Source organism: Alexandromys fortis, unplaced genomic scaffold, assembly GCF_014885135.2.
Source record: "Alexandromys fortis isolate MF-2015 unplaced genomic scaffold, M_Fortis_MF-2015_v1.1 scaffold_12, whole genome shotgun sequence".
NCBI classification, from domain to species: Eukaryota; Metazoa; Chordata; class Mammalia; order Rodentia; family Cricetidae; genus Alexandromys; species Alexandromys fortis.
The window spans coordinates 19,914,720-19,931,536 of NW_026067937.1; the positions used below are offsets into that span (position 1 = coordinate 19,914,720).

A 16,817-nucleotide genomic window follows, 5' to 3' on the forward strand; every position below is an offset into this window, starting at 1 on the left:
TTTGGAGTTATGATTAATAGGGTGTTATTTATTTAAAGGGGAAAACTTACAGATCACCGTCCCAGACAACAGCCATCTGCACAACCAGGAAGGGAGTCTAGTCTCCGGCGGAGCAGGAAGTGAAGAGAGCGAGCAGAGGAAATAGCCGCTTTTTTAAAGGGAGAGAGACCACGCCCCAATGGGCTGGTATCACAGCAGCTATTGGTTGGAGGGGCGGAAGGACCTCCCGCAACACGTAGCTTTTTTGGTTCCTGTCCTGGGACTAGCTCTTCTAGCCCAGGCTGGCCTTGAACTCACAGAGATCTGCCTGCCTCTGCCTCCCGAGTGCTGGGATTAAAGGCGTGCGCCACCACCGCCCGGCTCAGAAGTGCCAAGATGAGATGGCCATCGTGTAGCCTCTGCGCAGGCCCAGGACTGGCAGTGTCTCCTGGGCTGGAGACAGTGTTTCTACACTGTGCTGCTGCCCTGCTGCCCAGAGCTTCATCTGCAGGGCAGTACAGCCACACTTGGATATTTACTTCAATCCTACTATAGAAATCAGCTTGTCTACATTAAGATTACAATAAAAATAAAACAATTTGTTCAGTAAACTATAGTAAAAAGCTTGAAGTGTCATAAAAACTATCTTCCATACAATGGAAAGGTTGGTTCTTTCTGGGTGAAAGATGGCCCACATATACGGGGCAGCGGTGCAGGCTGTTGCTGGGTGACTCAGCGGACAAGGGTCACTTTCTTCCCCGCTTCAGGTCCTGCCAGGATGCCTAGGGCTGTTCTGTAGTCGCCTGGTCCCTGGCAGCAAGCACAAGCTCTGCGAGGGCTGGGAAGCTCTTGATGTCATTGGTCTGCAAGCCCATCTTCTGTATCTGCAAAGGTCAAAAGAATCAACTGTCATCGTGACAAGATCTGACTGGGAAAAGAGGTCCCCATTAAAACCAGGACAACCCGATTTGCCCTGCCCTCATTAAGGTAGAAAGAGTTCCCAAAGGAAGAAGGGATACATCTTCTGTTAGAACAAAGGACTGGCTTATTGAAAAACTGTATGTTTTGGGTCAAATGCTTCTCATTCTAAGAAGCTAACATGTCTGAATCTCAGCCCACCACACTAGACTCTGGCCGGGGTGACAGTCTCTTCTGTGGGCTTACAGAAAATGCTAGCAGAAAAAAGCTCTTGTGCAGAGAATAAAAAAGAAAATGATTCTTTACTGGAGAGTTTTGCTCTCCTGTTTCTCAGCACCCTTCTCAGGGTGTGCTGGGCAGACGGCACGCAGCCCTGCAACAGCAGCAGAGACCCACAGCCTCCCTTCCGTCTCTGCCCACATCTGTAGCAAGCTCTCCTGCCTGTGAGAAGACTGTAGGTTCCTTATGAAATAAACAAGAGAGCCGCTGTTTTCAGGCTGTCTGTCTCTCTTTTTTGAGATAGTCTCCCAATCCAACTCATGGCAATCCTCCTGCCTAAGCATCCTGAATGCTGGGATAACAAGCTATGTGTAAACCAAACTGGAAAGATAGCAGTTTCCTACATCTGTAAATTTGGTGGCAGAAGGCTATCACTGCACGCCCTCGTGGGAGGTCTACATGCTGCCATCAGCCATCCACCATGACTTGACGATCACATGGCAAGAGGCTGCAGGCCTAGCCACTGGCTCGGGACTCTAGGCAGCAAGGGCAGGTACGGTGACAGCTGGAGGCGATACTCTGGGTCCCTTTACCTTTTCTCTCTTCCACTTCCTGGTACGCATCCTCCTTCTTAGCAAGCTGGGCCTGACTTTTTCTATTGTTAGCTCTAGGGAGGTGACACCCAGCCTTGGCCACAGCCAGGCCCTCACAGCCAGGCTTAAGTTGCTGGTACCTGTTCTCCCAGGAACTCCACATCAAGAGCCAGCTGCAGTCGGATCTTGTCGTCATCACTCATGCCACCGCTAGAGCTCACAGGGTTGGTGGCTGGGGCTCTCCTGGCTTGTTTGAGGCGCTTCAGGCTTTCCTCCATCTTCTTCACTGAGTTCAGCACATCAGACACAGTCTCAAAGTACCTTGGGCACAGATAGTAATGAAGAAGACACTGGTAACTGACCCCTGGCCTCCCCAAGTACAAATAAATAAAAACACTAGTTCTAAACACAAGCAATGGAGGGAGGTCCTTCCCAGGTGGAGGATCCTCTGCAGCACATCCAATCAGTCCGTCTGCCTCTTAAAGAACAAACGCAGCTGGGACTTTCAGTGAGGCTCACGTAATTACCCTCACACTCTCACTATAACATAACATCGGTCTCTTTCTCGCCTGGTTAGCAAACTGGCTGTCTGGCACTGGGGCTTTATTTGCCTACAAAACCACAGGATTAGGCACTGTTGGCTCTAAACTGACCCACAAGGTGGGTGGGGGTCAGAGCCTGAACTTGAAAAAAAAAAAACAAACCAAGCCTTTACTGTAAAATGGTGATTAATAATTAAATCAATAGTAAAATAAAGCAGTATACTTCCTCCCTCTCTTGTGGTGCTGGGACAGACCTCAGGGCTGTAAGAATGCTAGGCAAACACTCTACTAAAGGGCCAAGAAGTGGTTCCACTAGCCCTGAGGTAGCTTGGGAGAGATTCAGGGTCCTGTCTGGGGCCCTCTGCTGTGATCACAGGCTACACGCACTTCCTCTTCTCACCAGAGCCATCCCCATCCAGTGGAACCAGCAGGAGGGACAGCTGAGCATGGAAGACAGGAGTGGTGCCCTTGGAATTCAGGGTTGGGGACTCACAGAACCGAGGTCAGCCCGACTGTACTGATGGTGGAAGAGGGGTGGGTGACTGTTACACCTTGCCCACTGACAGGTCTGTGATTGCTTGCTGCTATGTGGGTGAGGAAGCCATGCCATGCCCGTGCCCAGAGTGCAGAAAGGCACCTCTCCAGCAGCCAGCAGCTTACCTGTGTGTGCTCTCAGACAGAGCTTCCTGCACCCAGTGCTTCATCATCGCTGGCTTCACCTTGTGCCCATGTCCGTGCTGCAGCTGGTAAAATGGCTTCAGTGCACTCTCCACGTAAGAAGAGGCTGTGCTGGGGACCTCCTGGAGTGCCATTGTCAATAGGGGTTAGGGCCGGAAGGGAACAGAAAAAGTCATTATCATCAGTGTTCAGTTTCGTCCCTCACAGAAGGTAACCAGAGAGCCACAGAAATCACCTGGGGACAGCAGTGTGCCAAGAGGGAGCTCCCCTCCCCCGATCTGCCCTCTTCTCCAGGGTCAGGCTTGTTCTGAGGCAGGATGCCCAGGGCTGAGTCCTGACTCCTCCCACTAGGAGAGGCCCAGGGGACTTGGTTCCTTGCTCTACAGGTGAAGACTGATGTGCTGTGCATACTGTGTATACACCATGATGCCCACAGAACAGAAGGAAACGGAAGACCCCTAGCAATGTGCTCAAGCCCTCCCCCAGCCAAGTGGGGGCTTCAGGTCCAACACCAAACAGTACAACAAGATACTTTTGTTCCAAGTGATAATTCCATTGCACAACTAAATCTACTTTGTTGTTTTTTGAGTCAGAGTCTGACTTTGTAGTTCAGGATGGAATCAAACTTGTGATCCTCCTCTTAGCCTCCCAAGGACTGGGATTACAGGGTGCAAATTGCAGGGCTTTTCCAGTCCCAATATTAGCATGAAAAGGGAGGCTGGACATGGTGGCTCACGGGTGTGATCACAAGGATCCATGAGTCTGGGGGTGAATTCCAAGCTAGTCTGCTACAGACTTAAGTCCTGTTCTTAAACAACGGCGTGGGTGACGACAATAACCATGACAATAATGACGATGACGACAGCAATGATAACAGGAGGAAGGAGCCCAGTCAGGCAAATTGTGGTCAACGCAAGTCCAGCAACAAGGAATCATTTCTTGCACCCAAAAATTCTTGCAACAAATGGGAAGAGTAATGCTAAGAGGAGACAGGCCCCTGCCTAGCATGTAAACAAAAGGAAGGCCGCAGGCCACTGTTATAATTCCCGGGCTTGGGGTATTAAATAAACTGAAAGGCACTAAGTCTAAACCTTAACCACAACCATGGAAGACAAGCAGAGGGAACACCAGTCATGTGAGAGCAAGAACGAGTGAGAACGCAGAAAGACGAGCGTTCAGGTGGGAAAAGGACCTTCCCTCAGATGACTCTTCGACAGTACCTAAGAAAAGTCTCTGACACCAGCCGGCATGCGCCTCTCTTCTGTCTGATAAACACCACTTGCCTTTTCTTTCTTGGTGCTGGGGTGAACCCAGGATCTTGTGCATGCTAGTATTACTATATACCACTGAGCTCCACCTAGCCCCGAGGAGACACTAAAATAATCTTTTTCCATTGAGTTCTCAATTTATTATAGGGGGAGGTGTTTGTGTTAGGGCACACATGTGGAGGTCAGAGGACAGCTTGTATGAGTCAGGTGTCTTCTTCCAGCAGGGAGGACCCAGGGATGGAATTCAGGACTGTCAGTTTGGCAGCAAGCCCCCTCACCCTCTGAGCTAGCTATCTCAATGGCCCCTAACATATTCCTAATGTCATTCTTTCTACTGTTTTCACTGAAAGAACAAGGAAAATCAGGTATTTCCAATAACAATTTGCAGGAGTTAAGATAAATTAAAATTTTTTGTGACTATATGAAGACAAAAATAAATTTTTACATAAATAGGACTTAGAAATGTTAAATGGTTTCCTGGGACTGGAAAGAAGGATCAGCGGTTAAGAACACTTGTTGCTCTTATAGAGGACCCAGGCTTGACTCTTAGTGCCCATGTGATGACTCACAACCATCTGTAACCCCAGTTCCAGGGGACCCAATAGGCAAGCACATGGCACACATACACATCAAGTAAAATAAATAAATCTAAAATAAATATTTTAATTGCTTTCTTTTTTAAAGAAAGTACTTTTCCAGCCAGCTGTGATACTGCAGGCCTTTAACGCCAGCACTAAGATGCAGAGGCAAACCGATCTCCATGGAGCTGAGGCCACCCTGGTTTATATAGTGAGTTACAAGCCAGTCAGGACTCACACACAAAAAGGACTTTTCCTTAAGACCCAAAGTGCACAGGCCCCAGTGCACTGTGTAGGTTGTGCTGGCAGCTGGCTCCTGACCCTTCTGAGTCCCTTAACTCAGACTACCCTAAGACCTGCCTGTGGCCCACATCTCCCTGGCCCCACAGCACAAAGCTCTCTCCAGAAGTGACACTGACCTTATTGGTTCTGCGGTAAAGCCTGGGGACCTCCAGGGCACTCTTCAGATAACTGAAGCAAGACTCACTCAGGTCTTGGACAATCCTGCTGCTCAGAGCTGGCACGTGGGCAGACAAGGAACTCTGAGAGTCTTCCAAGGCCGCTGTGGACACAGGGCAGCTGGATTGAGTCACTGGTCCAGCCTAGGGTAAGCTCCATTAAAATGTGACCATGGCATTTAGAGTGCACTAATAAATCATGTCAATGTATAAAATAAGGACCTCATTTATAGAAGCTCAAGAGCTAAGAATTTACAAATGGAGTCCAGATGTTAGTTTAAACATTCTCTGCAGTCTATGGCATTTTACTTTGTTATTTCTTATTCAAAGAATCTGAGTCTGAATTAATTTTTTTTTTTTACCTGAGATAGATGAAAAATTCTTAAAGCCGATCGTTTCAAGTTTTGGCTTGACTATCTTCTGAAGTTCTGGAAGCTGAAACACACATTTTGGACCCTAGTTTCTTCTTTCAAGCAGAACAAGCAGCTTTTCACCTGCAAACTCTGACGTGATTAACCAGTGCTGAAACCTAAGCCAGAACTTGTAGGTCAAAGCTCCCATCCAAGGGGAGTTGCGCTCTGAGTACAGGAGCGCACAGCGTGGGGCCACTGAAGGCAAAGGCAAAGCAGAAACTCATTTCTCATTTTACAGCTCTCCACGACACCAAAACTGCTCATAATAAATAGACCATGTGTCCTCAGAAAAGATAATACACTTATTCAATCACTCAGAATATAAACTGTGGAAAGTAAAATCTACCTGAGGGCAAAATCTCTACATGTGTTCCATAAAGTTCTCTGAATGCTGAGAGCTAAACATGCGGTCGACAAAGAAAACAGACGGGACCTTTCAATGTATCAATTCTCAAACATTTGGGGCAGTAAACTACAAATTAAAGCCAGTTCACCACAGGCCATGACCCAGCGGAGCTGAGCTGAAGACAGAAGAGTGGAGCCTGATGGTGCTGAGTGCTCAGGCTACTCAGCAGGAAGCAAAGACAAGACACTCAGAGGCTGACTGTGGAGAGGACAAGTAGGGCAGATGTCCTTGCTGGGTGCCCGTGATCCCACAGCTTACAGACCCATGCATCTGCCAGTGTAGTGAAGCTCACCCATTCCTGAAGCCTGTCCAGGTCTGAGACCACATACAACAGCTGAGTGCTGGAAATGGACGCTGTCTGAGCTTCGGAAGGATGGTTTCCTTGGTCTTCAGAAGGGTCTCTGCTGCCAGCCAAAGGTTTTCTAGTCTCCTTGGTGCTTTCATTAGAAATGGGCCTGCCAGAAAGCTGGGAAGAGATTTCAAGGCTCACTCGCTGACTGAGACCCAGCATGTGTGCGCATGCTCAGGATCTGCACACACACTAGCTATCTGCAGAGTGTGGTGCCCATCATCAAGAGAAGGAGAGCATATCTGTCCCAGACAGGGGTTGCTCTCCTTGGAACTGCTGTTCTTGGCTGTCTCAGAAGACAGCCAGTGGGGCAGGACAGTCTGAGGAAGTCTGTGAGCAGACGGGAAGGAGAGAGAGAGGCCCTGACTTTCACAGAGCTCCCATCCCACCTAGCACCTCAGCTCAGAAATAAACCCTCACCACAGCCACAAACAAAAGCCATTTTGTCAAATTACAGAAGAACAGAGACTCGAGGTGCTCGACATTCCAGGTACACAGGGCAAAGGGGGGCAGAGTTATGACTGGACCTCTGCGGCTCCAGACAGTGGGGTGTGCCTGGCATGGTACTGCCTTCTTTGTGGTGTGCTTCTCAAAGACTGTCCCCGTTTATAGATCCTGCACCACGAGGCCTGGCTTGTGTTCTGTCACTGAGTGTGTCCCTGAGGTGGCTCTGAAGACTGAGGTCTGCAAGGACCTAAAGCTGGTGTTCAGTTCTTAGTAGGACCGACTCCTAGGGCCAAAGCTCTGGCCTTCACTGTGTGTGAAGAGTTAATACATTTGACTGGCAGAGGACGACAGGGAGATGCTAAAATGGAGGGTAACTACTTTTATTTTGGTGATCACACGACTATTTAAAATTTAAACCTATTTACTTTTATTTTGAATATTTTAAATTTTATTTCCAAGGTGCTTTAGTCTGATTTTGAGAAACAAACTTATTAGGTGGAACTTCCCAGGAACTACTCATGATCATGTGGCCAGGTACTCACAGCTGGACCTGACACCACGGGACACCTTGAATGTCCCACGGATGGGTGTTAGGCACACGCCACTCTAAGCTCCAGCAGTGCTGACTGCAGAGGGGCTGCATGTTGCTAACCTCACTGATGAACACAGAGAACCGGGCCAGAATCTGCAGGGTGAGCCTCCACAGACGGTGCGCTAACAAAGGCAGGAACATCTCATCCGACCAGCATTTCTCCAGGCTTCTCCAGGTTCTGTGAGAAGCCAACAGGCAATACGGACTTCCATCTGAAGAAAAACCACGCCCCAGGGTATATCATTAGGTTAGAGCTGCCATCAGCATACAACTCAAAGTAAAGCACAGGCCATACTGTGGCCTCCTGGCCACAGATGTTAGAACAGCACAAGATCACGTGTCTTTGGTGTGATGTGTTTGGCAATGCACCTGACCGTTTCCCAGGCATGGAGTCAGTCAGCATCAAACACTGCACCGAATATCTTTTAGTGGGTACTGTATACCACAGCAGCACACACACAATGGTATGTGGCAGCTTGCAAGGCTTAACTTTCCGTTTTTACCCTGTCTTCCCTACCTCAACTCGGCTACTATCCTCACAGAGGAGGTCAATCCCTTCTGACTATTTCTCCAGAGATGAACAGAAACAACTCCACAACCCAACAAGAGGTTTCAGGATAGACCTGGCTGTTGGAGCAGGCACTTCAGCTGCAGAACCAGGACCCTGTATGACACAGAAATACTATGTATCTCAATGGGTATCAAGAATGGGGTGTCATGAGTCTGCCATCTGGCCATAATCCCAGGAGGCCTAGGTTGTGCTCCAACTGAGTCCTTCTCAGGAAGGGACAGGAGCATGCAACCCACGTGCAGCCTTCACATGGCTGGGCTGGGACCCGAAGGAAGGTGAAATGCCAAAGTCTACAGACAGCTGACTGAATCTACAGCATTCCACACTGGATGTGTCCAACCTCAAGGGTGCCACAGAGTCTGGAGTGGACAGTGATCACACACAGGGGTACAGCCCTGACATGCCACATTCAGGTTAGAAAAGGTCAATTTGGAACTTTGTAAAGCATCCCTTTTCATCATATCTCTAAAGCAAGAAATTCAATGAACCAAAAGGCTCTTTCTGTTGCACAAAGAAAGAAGTTTCTGAGAATTCAGCCTGTGAGCAGAGCCCTTGCCCAGCATGCTAAGGGGCCGTGAGTTCAACAGCATAGAAAAAAAAGTCTTATTTTATTAATAATAATAATAAAGATGTTAAGCCAGTGTCCTTACAGCACAACTCACTGTATGGCAAGAAAAGGCAGGAGCACTCCCAGGACCAGGGTTGAGCTGGCTGGTGAGCTCAGCTAACCCCTTTAGGGACACCTGTTGTTTCCATTCTAAGGTTACCTGGGGCGTCTTCCAGCCCATCTGTGAAAGATGCTTCTAAGGATCCTGCCACTTCTCTAAACCTGGGAAAGAAGGACACGGATCAGTGTTGTCGGTTCTGCAAATGCTTTTCTTACCTAGCCTCCTTTCTTGCCCACTGCCACCCGATGTTCTCAAGGATGCCCAAGACACCTTTTTTCTTTTTACTGTGTAAGAAACAAACTCCTCGACTAAGCCACTATTCTGTAGGTTCTCTGCTATTTGCAGCTAGTCGCAAATACACATCATCCACGCCTTATTAAGATGATCCCTTAAGTTCCACTTTGTAGTAACACTTCAAGGCCACATAGTGCTATTTCTAAACCCCTCTATCAGCAACACCACTGTGAAGAAACGTCCCAAAATAAGACACAGGAAAGCTGGCTTTGCACCTGTGTTCATCACTTAAGGGATCACTTAAGGGTCTCAGTCAACGCTGGGCTCACTGAACATGCCCTTCTGCTTCTGGTGGCCTTCCCCCTGCTCCCTACATTCTGATGACAGTCAGTCTCCAGCGTCCAAACACCCATCGTCACTGAGAGAGACGGCGTTTTCCTGACTGCGGAATGAAGCCATCCTACGGCTTTGACAACTGCCTGCTTCTATGGACACGGTTTCCCAACACAGCAGCCTCTGCACATTCGTGTCCTTGCTAACTCCCTACTGACAGGGAACTCTGACTTATGCTCAAGACAGGCTCATCCAAGTGACACTTTTAGAGTCACTCCATGGAAATGAGCTGTGCAGGTGCTTACAACAGGCCGGCCTTGGCAACGCAGAGAAAAGTCACAGAGCAGAGAGAGAAGTGGAGAAGCAGCCCCCAAGGCAAGGCCTAGAGAAAGGGCTGAGGGTGGCAGCAGTTTACACCAGGCCTAGAACTCTGCCACAGCCCCACAGCATCTTTCAAAATCTACATAAAACACAGGAAAGGAGCCCAGTGTAGAGGCCTAGGGCCTGGTTCCGCTTTCCACATGGAAAGCTGAATCTAAGAGGCCAAGGTAAGGATGTGCATGGCTGGGGTAGAAGACAGCATCAAACACAGCATGATATTAGACAGGAAAACAGGCTGTTTAACAACCCGGGTAAAGGTACGGGGCCCCAAGTTATGTGAACACTTATGACAATTCACAGGAACCATGGAAAGTGCTCCCTGACAGCGAGCACTCCACAGGGCAGCGGTACATCTGCTGGTCAGCCAAGAAACACAGCTCAGAAAGAAAGGCCCAAGACAGCAGGCATAACTGCCTGAGGGAGGCCAGTGCCTTGCAAAGCTGCTGACTGCCGTGGTCCATGGTGAACCCTGAGCAGCCACGTGCGGCCTTTAGATACACTCGAGTGTGAGACTGCCCAAGGGATCTCAGTAGAAGAGGAAAGACGTCTAGACTCTAACATTTGGGTTTGGGGGAGACTCCACCTCCACTCCTCCCCGAGCATCATGATCTACAGGAAGTAAGAGCATTCTTACAACATGACACCTGGGGCAGCCTGGAGTGGAGGGTGATGCCTTCTCTCTGCTCAAAGGATCACAGCATGAGGCATAGAAAACCCATGGACATGCAGCTCTGAGAACAGGGAATAGGGAGACAGGGTGAAGATACCTAAGCCTTTATATCATGATTCCACGTCATAGAAGGAACTACAAATCATACACTCACAAGAATGTTCTGGGAGCACGTTCCAGCACTCCTCTATACATCTGTGCTGTCTGGGTCATGGATGCTTTACCTGCTCTACTGAAGCTCACAGAACAACTGCATCAGCGCAGACCCTGCGTCTCACTTTAGCAACCCTGCATTTCTTTCTGAGGAAGAGACTGTGGGAAATGAAGAGCAAGCTCAGGGCCTGGGTGACAGGGAACACCTGGCTCAGGGCGTTGTAATTTGCTGTTCAACAATAACCAGGTGCGCGGCTCTCAGAATTAGGGAGCTGCTTCTTGTTTCCAGTCAGCAGTTCTCTTCAGAGCTCGACAGCACAGTCTGGGAAGCACCTGGCCACCCGAACAAGCAAGCCTATGCGCTTCACCCAACACTCCACTCACAAGCTCCAGCAATGCTAGTCTGGGCAGGACCTGCTCCACCTGCCTCAGGAGACGCAGAAATGGCAGCCCTTCTGTTTGCTTCTTGGGGCAACAAGCTGCTGAGGACTTGTCTGAATTTCTCAGCATTCTACAGAGGACAGATCATGAGATCTGGAAGGAAAGTCTCACTGTCTTCCAGGTCAGGGAACAAAGGTCACAAAGGTCAGAGGGGAGAAAATAACCAGCTGCTCTTCAGACACTGAGCCAAGCACAGGCCCAGGACTGGGGCAGATGGTGACTGGAAAGGACAGAGTGACCGCTGTCCAGCACCTTCAGCGCTCTTCATCACAAAACCAGAGGGACTGTGGCAACGAACCCAGGCCTGGAGTCCAGCTTCCTCCAAGTCCAGTTTCTCTCCTACTACCAGAAAAACACGCTTTCTTGGTAGTTGAGCATCAATGACATATGGACATCTTCACTTTAATTCTCCCACCTTAGAAAACCACTGACTGGAGTACTAGCCCCTCCCAAAACACTTAAACGCCTTAATAATAATTTTAAAATGTTAGTTAACTAGCAAATGCTAGTCAGCTGAGTGTGATAGGCACCTATAACCCCAGGAATTGGGAGGCTGAGGCTAGAGGATCATGATTTTAAGGCCAGCCCAAGCCACATAGCAAGACTATGCCTCAAACATGAAAAAAAAAAAAAAAGACTATTTACAAGGGCAGGATGTGGTGCAGTGACTGACCTTAGCTGAAAATAAACAGGTAGGTTCCACTTATTGCTGAAGCTGTGATAGGCAGGGTGTGCTCGGAGTCGCTTCACACTGGCCTGGGATCCACACTGCCGTTCAAACCTCTGTACAAAATCCATGCTCACAGTGTATTTCTAGAACAAGAAGAAATGGTGGGATTTTCTCTGTCAGCACGCTAGACAGAGTCAGCAGCATATGCTCACAACCACAAGCAAGACAGTAAAGCTCAACACGAATCAGGCTAGCGCTACTGACCTTAGGCAGCTTGCCTCCTAACTTCCCACCCCATGAGAGTTCAGCCATGCCCAGCATGGCTCTGTGATAGTCCCCAGGACTCGTAGGGAAAAGCCCGCATGAAGCCCAGGACTCGTCTGAACTGAAGCCTCTAGACAGCTGAAAGTACTAACGGATTAAACAGGAGGTCAGGAAAAGCAAGCAGGACTAGAAATGACAACGATGGTGATTAACACTGAGCACAGGACACTCAGGCAGTTCTCACAGAACTAAAGAAAAGTTCTGTCCCAAGAAGAAAGGCCCCGAGCAAAAGCAAAGGGTCAGGGGAGGACAGAGACCCCGAGGAAGGAAAGATGACAGCTCAAGAGACGGCACATATTACACTGCAGAGTGAATGGAAATGCTTGTCCTCAGTGCAGGAAACAACAAAGTCCAGGATCCTAAGATGTTCACAAGGCACCAGAGTCAGACCCTAACAGCAACCGGAGAAGCAGGTAACCTGACTGTTACTACGCCAAAGAGCTCCATCTCTAGCAAACGACCTTCCCCAAAGAAGAGCCGGGTCATTATCTGCAGACAAATGTAAACTGAGAGCTTACTGTAAAAACAAAAAGTGTGCAATCAATGAGGCTTACTATAAAGCCTTCCAAGGGACGAGATACAGGAAGAAGAACAAACATGCTACCATCTTCAGTAAGCAACAGTTGATGGAGGAGAGGATACACCCGGAGTCGTTCATGGAATGATGACTATGAACACTAGGAAATGCCGAATTTTAAGCATATGAAACTGGAAGAGCCAGGGAGCAGCACGTCCAATTGGGGAAGAGGCCACAGAACATGAATTCACCTATAATTCTGTTAAGTGAAGAGGGGAGGAGGGAGAACACACATACTTCTTGTGACTTCAACAGCACAGAAACAATAAAAAGAGTGGAAGGAAAAACAGCCCAAAGGAGAAAATCCTCCAAAGCCTAAATTACAAAAGGGCAGGAAAGAAGGGTAAAAGGGAAGGTGGAAGAAGAAAAAAGGAAGTAAACCAGGGCAGAGTAGAACAAACACCACACCCTGAAAGCCACATAACTAAGTGCTGTTATTATGGACAGAGCACCAAAGCAAGCTCCAGAAGCAGGAGCCGGGGCAGGACGGCCACCTTCATGCTCAGTGCCATCAAAGACAACAGTGGCCCCGCCAGAAGGGCCTCCTGCCATCTTCCAGGCTTGCTACTTTTCCTCAACATTACACACCAGAAAGGGACATGTGTGTGGCACATGTGTGGGAAGTGCTGGGAGTCAGAACCCAGGTTCCCATGTTTTCCCACACCAAGAGCTCTCACCTAGCTCACACTTGACTTTTCATAGAAAGCAACTGCATGGATACTGGCTTTATGAGGGTCTTGGGGTTTTCTAAAGGAAGGTTGAAATTGTTGTATGTATCCTCTGGGCTGAATTATGAGCACAATCTAAGAGGAGAGTGTGCTCTGGACGGACAGCTCAGCACTTAAATGAGCATACTGGTATTTTTTTTTCTTTTCTCTCTCTCTCTCTCTCTCTCTCTCTCTCTCTCTCTCTCTCTCTCTCTCTCTCTCTTTTTAAAATCGGGTATGGATGATTTGCCTGAGGGTTTGTCTGTGTCACTTGCATACCTGGTGCCTATGGAGGTCAGAAGAGGCTTTGGGTTCTGGAACTGGAGTTGTAAGTCACTGTGTGGGTACTGGGAACCTAATCCACATCCTCTGGAAGAGCAGCCAGTGCTCTTAACCATTGAGCTATCCCTCCAGTCAAATGTGTACTGTTGATTCCTGGTGCTACATCATGAGGCTTACAATCACCTCTAACTCCAACTCCATGCCATCTGATGCCTTCTTCTGGATTCTGCACTCCAATGCACATACCCATCCCCTCTGCACACACACAAATAGAAATAAAATCTTAAAATGAAATGAGAGCATTCTTATTCCTCCACACTTGAAAGAAGCAGTTTGAGTTCAACAAAAACTTGCTCAGCTATCACAGGTTTTTCATTGACTATGACAATGACGATGTGACTTTCCCTAGGCCAGAGAACATTTTTTAAGAACCAAGATGACAAGGCATTACCTCATGAAAGGCGTCAGGATTCCCTGGATTGAAGAGCGAGGGGAGCTTTTCCTCTAGTCCTCGAACTATTTCTGGCCACACAGAGTTCACCAAGAAATCATAGCCAGGAACGATGGTGCCTTTCTCACTGTGGGTAAGAGCCAAGATCAGTCAGCTTACCCTACCCTCTACCTACTGCACTGTGTTTAAATAAAGGCCCTCAGCCTAAATCTTATTTTAATTGTTGTAAAGATTATACTTCGTGTCTAGATTATTTCAATATCACTTCTGGGTCTCAGTGTTACATTGACCTTGACTCCCGCCACCTCCTCCACGATCCTGTCAGGGAGGAGGCAAAGCCACTGCATAAAGTCGATACAACTCTCCCACTCACAGGCCACCTGGGAAAAAGCAGCCTAAAGGCAGGCATAGTGGCACCGGTCTGCCTTTTCAGCACTCATGAGGTTGAGACAGAAGAATTACAAATTCCAGGCCACATAAAAAGACATGGTCTCAAAACCAGCAGTTTCATATCACAGGAAAGACACTTATTGTGGGCATGCAGGTTTACTATCCTATCTGTTCCTAAAGCACTTTGCTTCCACACTAAGAATGTATTCAGTTCTAAAATTCTATGACATTTCATGCAAAGTCATGGTCACAGATCTTGAGATAAGAGGATGCGTAGTTAGTGTGTGTGTGCTTTATTAGGTATTGCCTGAACTAGGTACTAGAGTCTAATCTGCAAATTTAGCACTGAGAGAAGACCACACACTTAAGCTTACAAAGAGGTTTCTGTATGAAAGAGGTCAGCTAGCAGTGCAGAACCAGACAGTTTTAGGGGTCTCCATTGTGCCAGGAGGCTATACCCTCCCTACAAGCACTGAGAAGTCGTTCAGCATGCAGATCTGAGAGCGGGAAACCCGCTCAGGCCCTGCTGAGTTAGACAACAGAAGAATGGTCAGGGGGCAATGGTGAGAGCAAAGGGATATTTATTGAAGAACGAGAACTGACCAAAAGGAGGAGAACTAAGGACAGTCTTAGGATCAGTATAAAACTTGCCAACTTGAACACTGGACACTGGGGAGTAGCTGAATGGAAGAATGTACACTTTGCTTGTATAGGGTATATTGGTATTTCATTTATATTTTAATGAATAAGGCTTGCCTGAAGATCAGAGAATAAAACAGCCACACTGGTCAGCCATACAGAGCAGGCAGTGGTGGCACACACCTTTAATACCAGTAGCCACACTAGTTAGCTAGAGAGGCCGGGTGGTGGTGGTGCACACCTCTAATCCCAGCCCTAGAGAGGAATACAAGACAGGAGGAGACAGCTCGTAGCTCATCTCATTCTGAGCATTCCTGGAGGCAGGATCTCCCTTCTGGTCTGAGGAAGAGGTAAGAGCCAGTGGCTGCTGCTTTGCTTTTCTCATCTTCAGGGTGAACCCCAAAATCTATCTCAGGGTTTAAGACCAGCATCATAAAACCAGAAATGGCTTGTTTTGTACATGGAATGAGAGTTGGACCATGGCCGCTTTCAGTTTAAACTGGAGTTGGGGAGGAGCTCAGAAAGGAAATGGAGGGCTCCCACAGAGAAGCAGCCCCGTGCATCCAGGCTGTCGTCCAGCAGCAGGGAGGGGCAGTAGCACACTAGGCTCACAATGGACCTGCTCACTAAGCCAGCCCTGGGGAGCAGCTCGGGCTGAACCCTTGAACTTACCTCGATACAGCTCCTCCTGTGACCTCCCGGAGAAGGCGGCAGTGGTGGGGAACGAATTCCAGGAGCTTGTTATACATGAGCTGAAGGCCATTGGGATGAGACTTAACAAACTGTTCAACAATCACCTACAGTAATGGAAACTGTTTTAGAATGTCATTTAAAAGAAAACCATGAACTAGATACTACAAAAGTGGGAGGGTTAAACTTGGGCCACTCTTCTGTTCAGCTGTTTTTTGTTTTTGTCTTTCTTGAGACAGTCTTACTGTACAGCTTGACTTGAACTTACCAAGAAATCAGCTGGCCTCAAACTCACAGAGATTTGCCTGCCTCTACCTCCACAGTGCTGGGATTAAAGGCGTTCTCACCACGCCCAGGTTAGCTGTATTTTTTCTAAATAGTAAAGCCACACTGGTCACATTCAGAATCAGTTGCTATGTTCAGCTACAAAGCCCTGACTTGATGTGGGTAGGAAGGAGGCTAGGTGGCAGAGACTGGCCTGAGACTGAAGAGCCTGCTTCCTCCAGAAGAGGTCTAGATTAGAGCAAGGGGTCCACTGCAGTTCCTCATAGCCCGGCCCTGGACTCTTCTATTACTAGTAGGCTTAGTTAGCATAGGTATAAGGCAGACAAATGAAAATTTATTTAATTTTAATATTTTATTTTTAGTTGTAAGGTTGAAATTCAAAATATAACAGACACTATAAGTTTTAAAGGTCGGGGGTCATAATTCACTTAATGCTATCTTTAAATGAGAAATGTCTTTAGACTCATGGTTGAATACTTGGTTCCCAGAGGTAGAGCCTTGTGAGGAAGTACTTCACTATGGATGGGCTTACCATACTTCCTGTTCCTGCTTGCTGCTTACTGTATGTGGATAAAAATGTGACCGCCCAGCTTTCTGCTTTTGCCAACATGCTAGGCCCTCTCTGCCATTATAAGCTCTATCCCTCTAGAACTGCAAGCTAAAATAGACCCATTCTTCCCAAGTTAATTTTGATCGCGGTGTTTTACCACAGCAATAGAAAGCAAACTAATACACTCAATGTACCCACAAACTTCAAATGCTTCTTTAGCTCAGCACTGCAGACTTAGCTCAGTGAAAGGCACAGGCTGGGATCTGTAACTGAAATATCCATTTACTGGTAAATGCCAGGACAGTTTGTTCTCTTCCTCCACAGACAGTCACAGAGTGTAACAAGATAAAAACGTGGGACA

At 47.9% G+C, this 16,817-nt stretch overlaps 1 protein-coding gene across 2 annotated transcripts in view; it reads right to left on the reverse strand.

Annotated features, from left to right (window-relative positions):
- Positions 1-16,817, reverse strand: part of Cog2 (component of oligomeric golgi complex 2) — a 29,386-nt gene continuing 12,569 nt past the window's right edge. For both annotated transcript variants that reach the window (XM_050147101.1, XM_050147100.1), the window contains 11 exons: positions 15,604-15,728; positions 13,903-14,029; positions 11,565-11,704; positions 8,779-8,840; positions 7,501-7,652; positions 6,345-6,518; positions 5,596-5,668; positions 5,195-5,337; positions 2,912-3,051; positions 1,850-2,030; positions 1-863 (listed from right to left, as the gene is read on the reverse strand). In XM_050147101.1, coding sequence (XP_050003058.1) covers positions 762-863; positions 1,850-2,030; positions 2,912-3,051; positions 5,195-5,337; positions 5,596-5,668; positions 6,345-6,518; positions 7,501-7,652; positions 8,779-8,840; positions 11,565-11,704; positions 13,903-14,029; positions 15,604-15,728 — 1,419 coding nt within the window. In that variant the 3' untranslated portion in view covers positions 1-761. The remainder of the gene's footprint in view (positions 864-1,849; positions 2,031-2,911; positions 3,052-5,194; positions 5,338-5,595; positions 5,669-6,344; positions 6,519-7,500; positions 7,653-8,778; positions 8,841-11,564; positions 11,705-13,902; positions 14,030-15,603; positions 15,729-16,817) is intronic.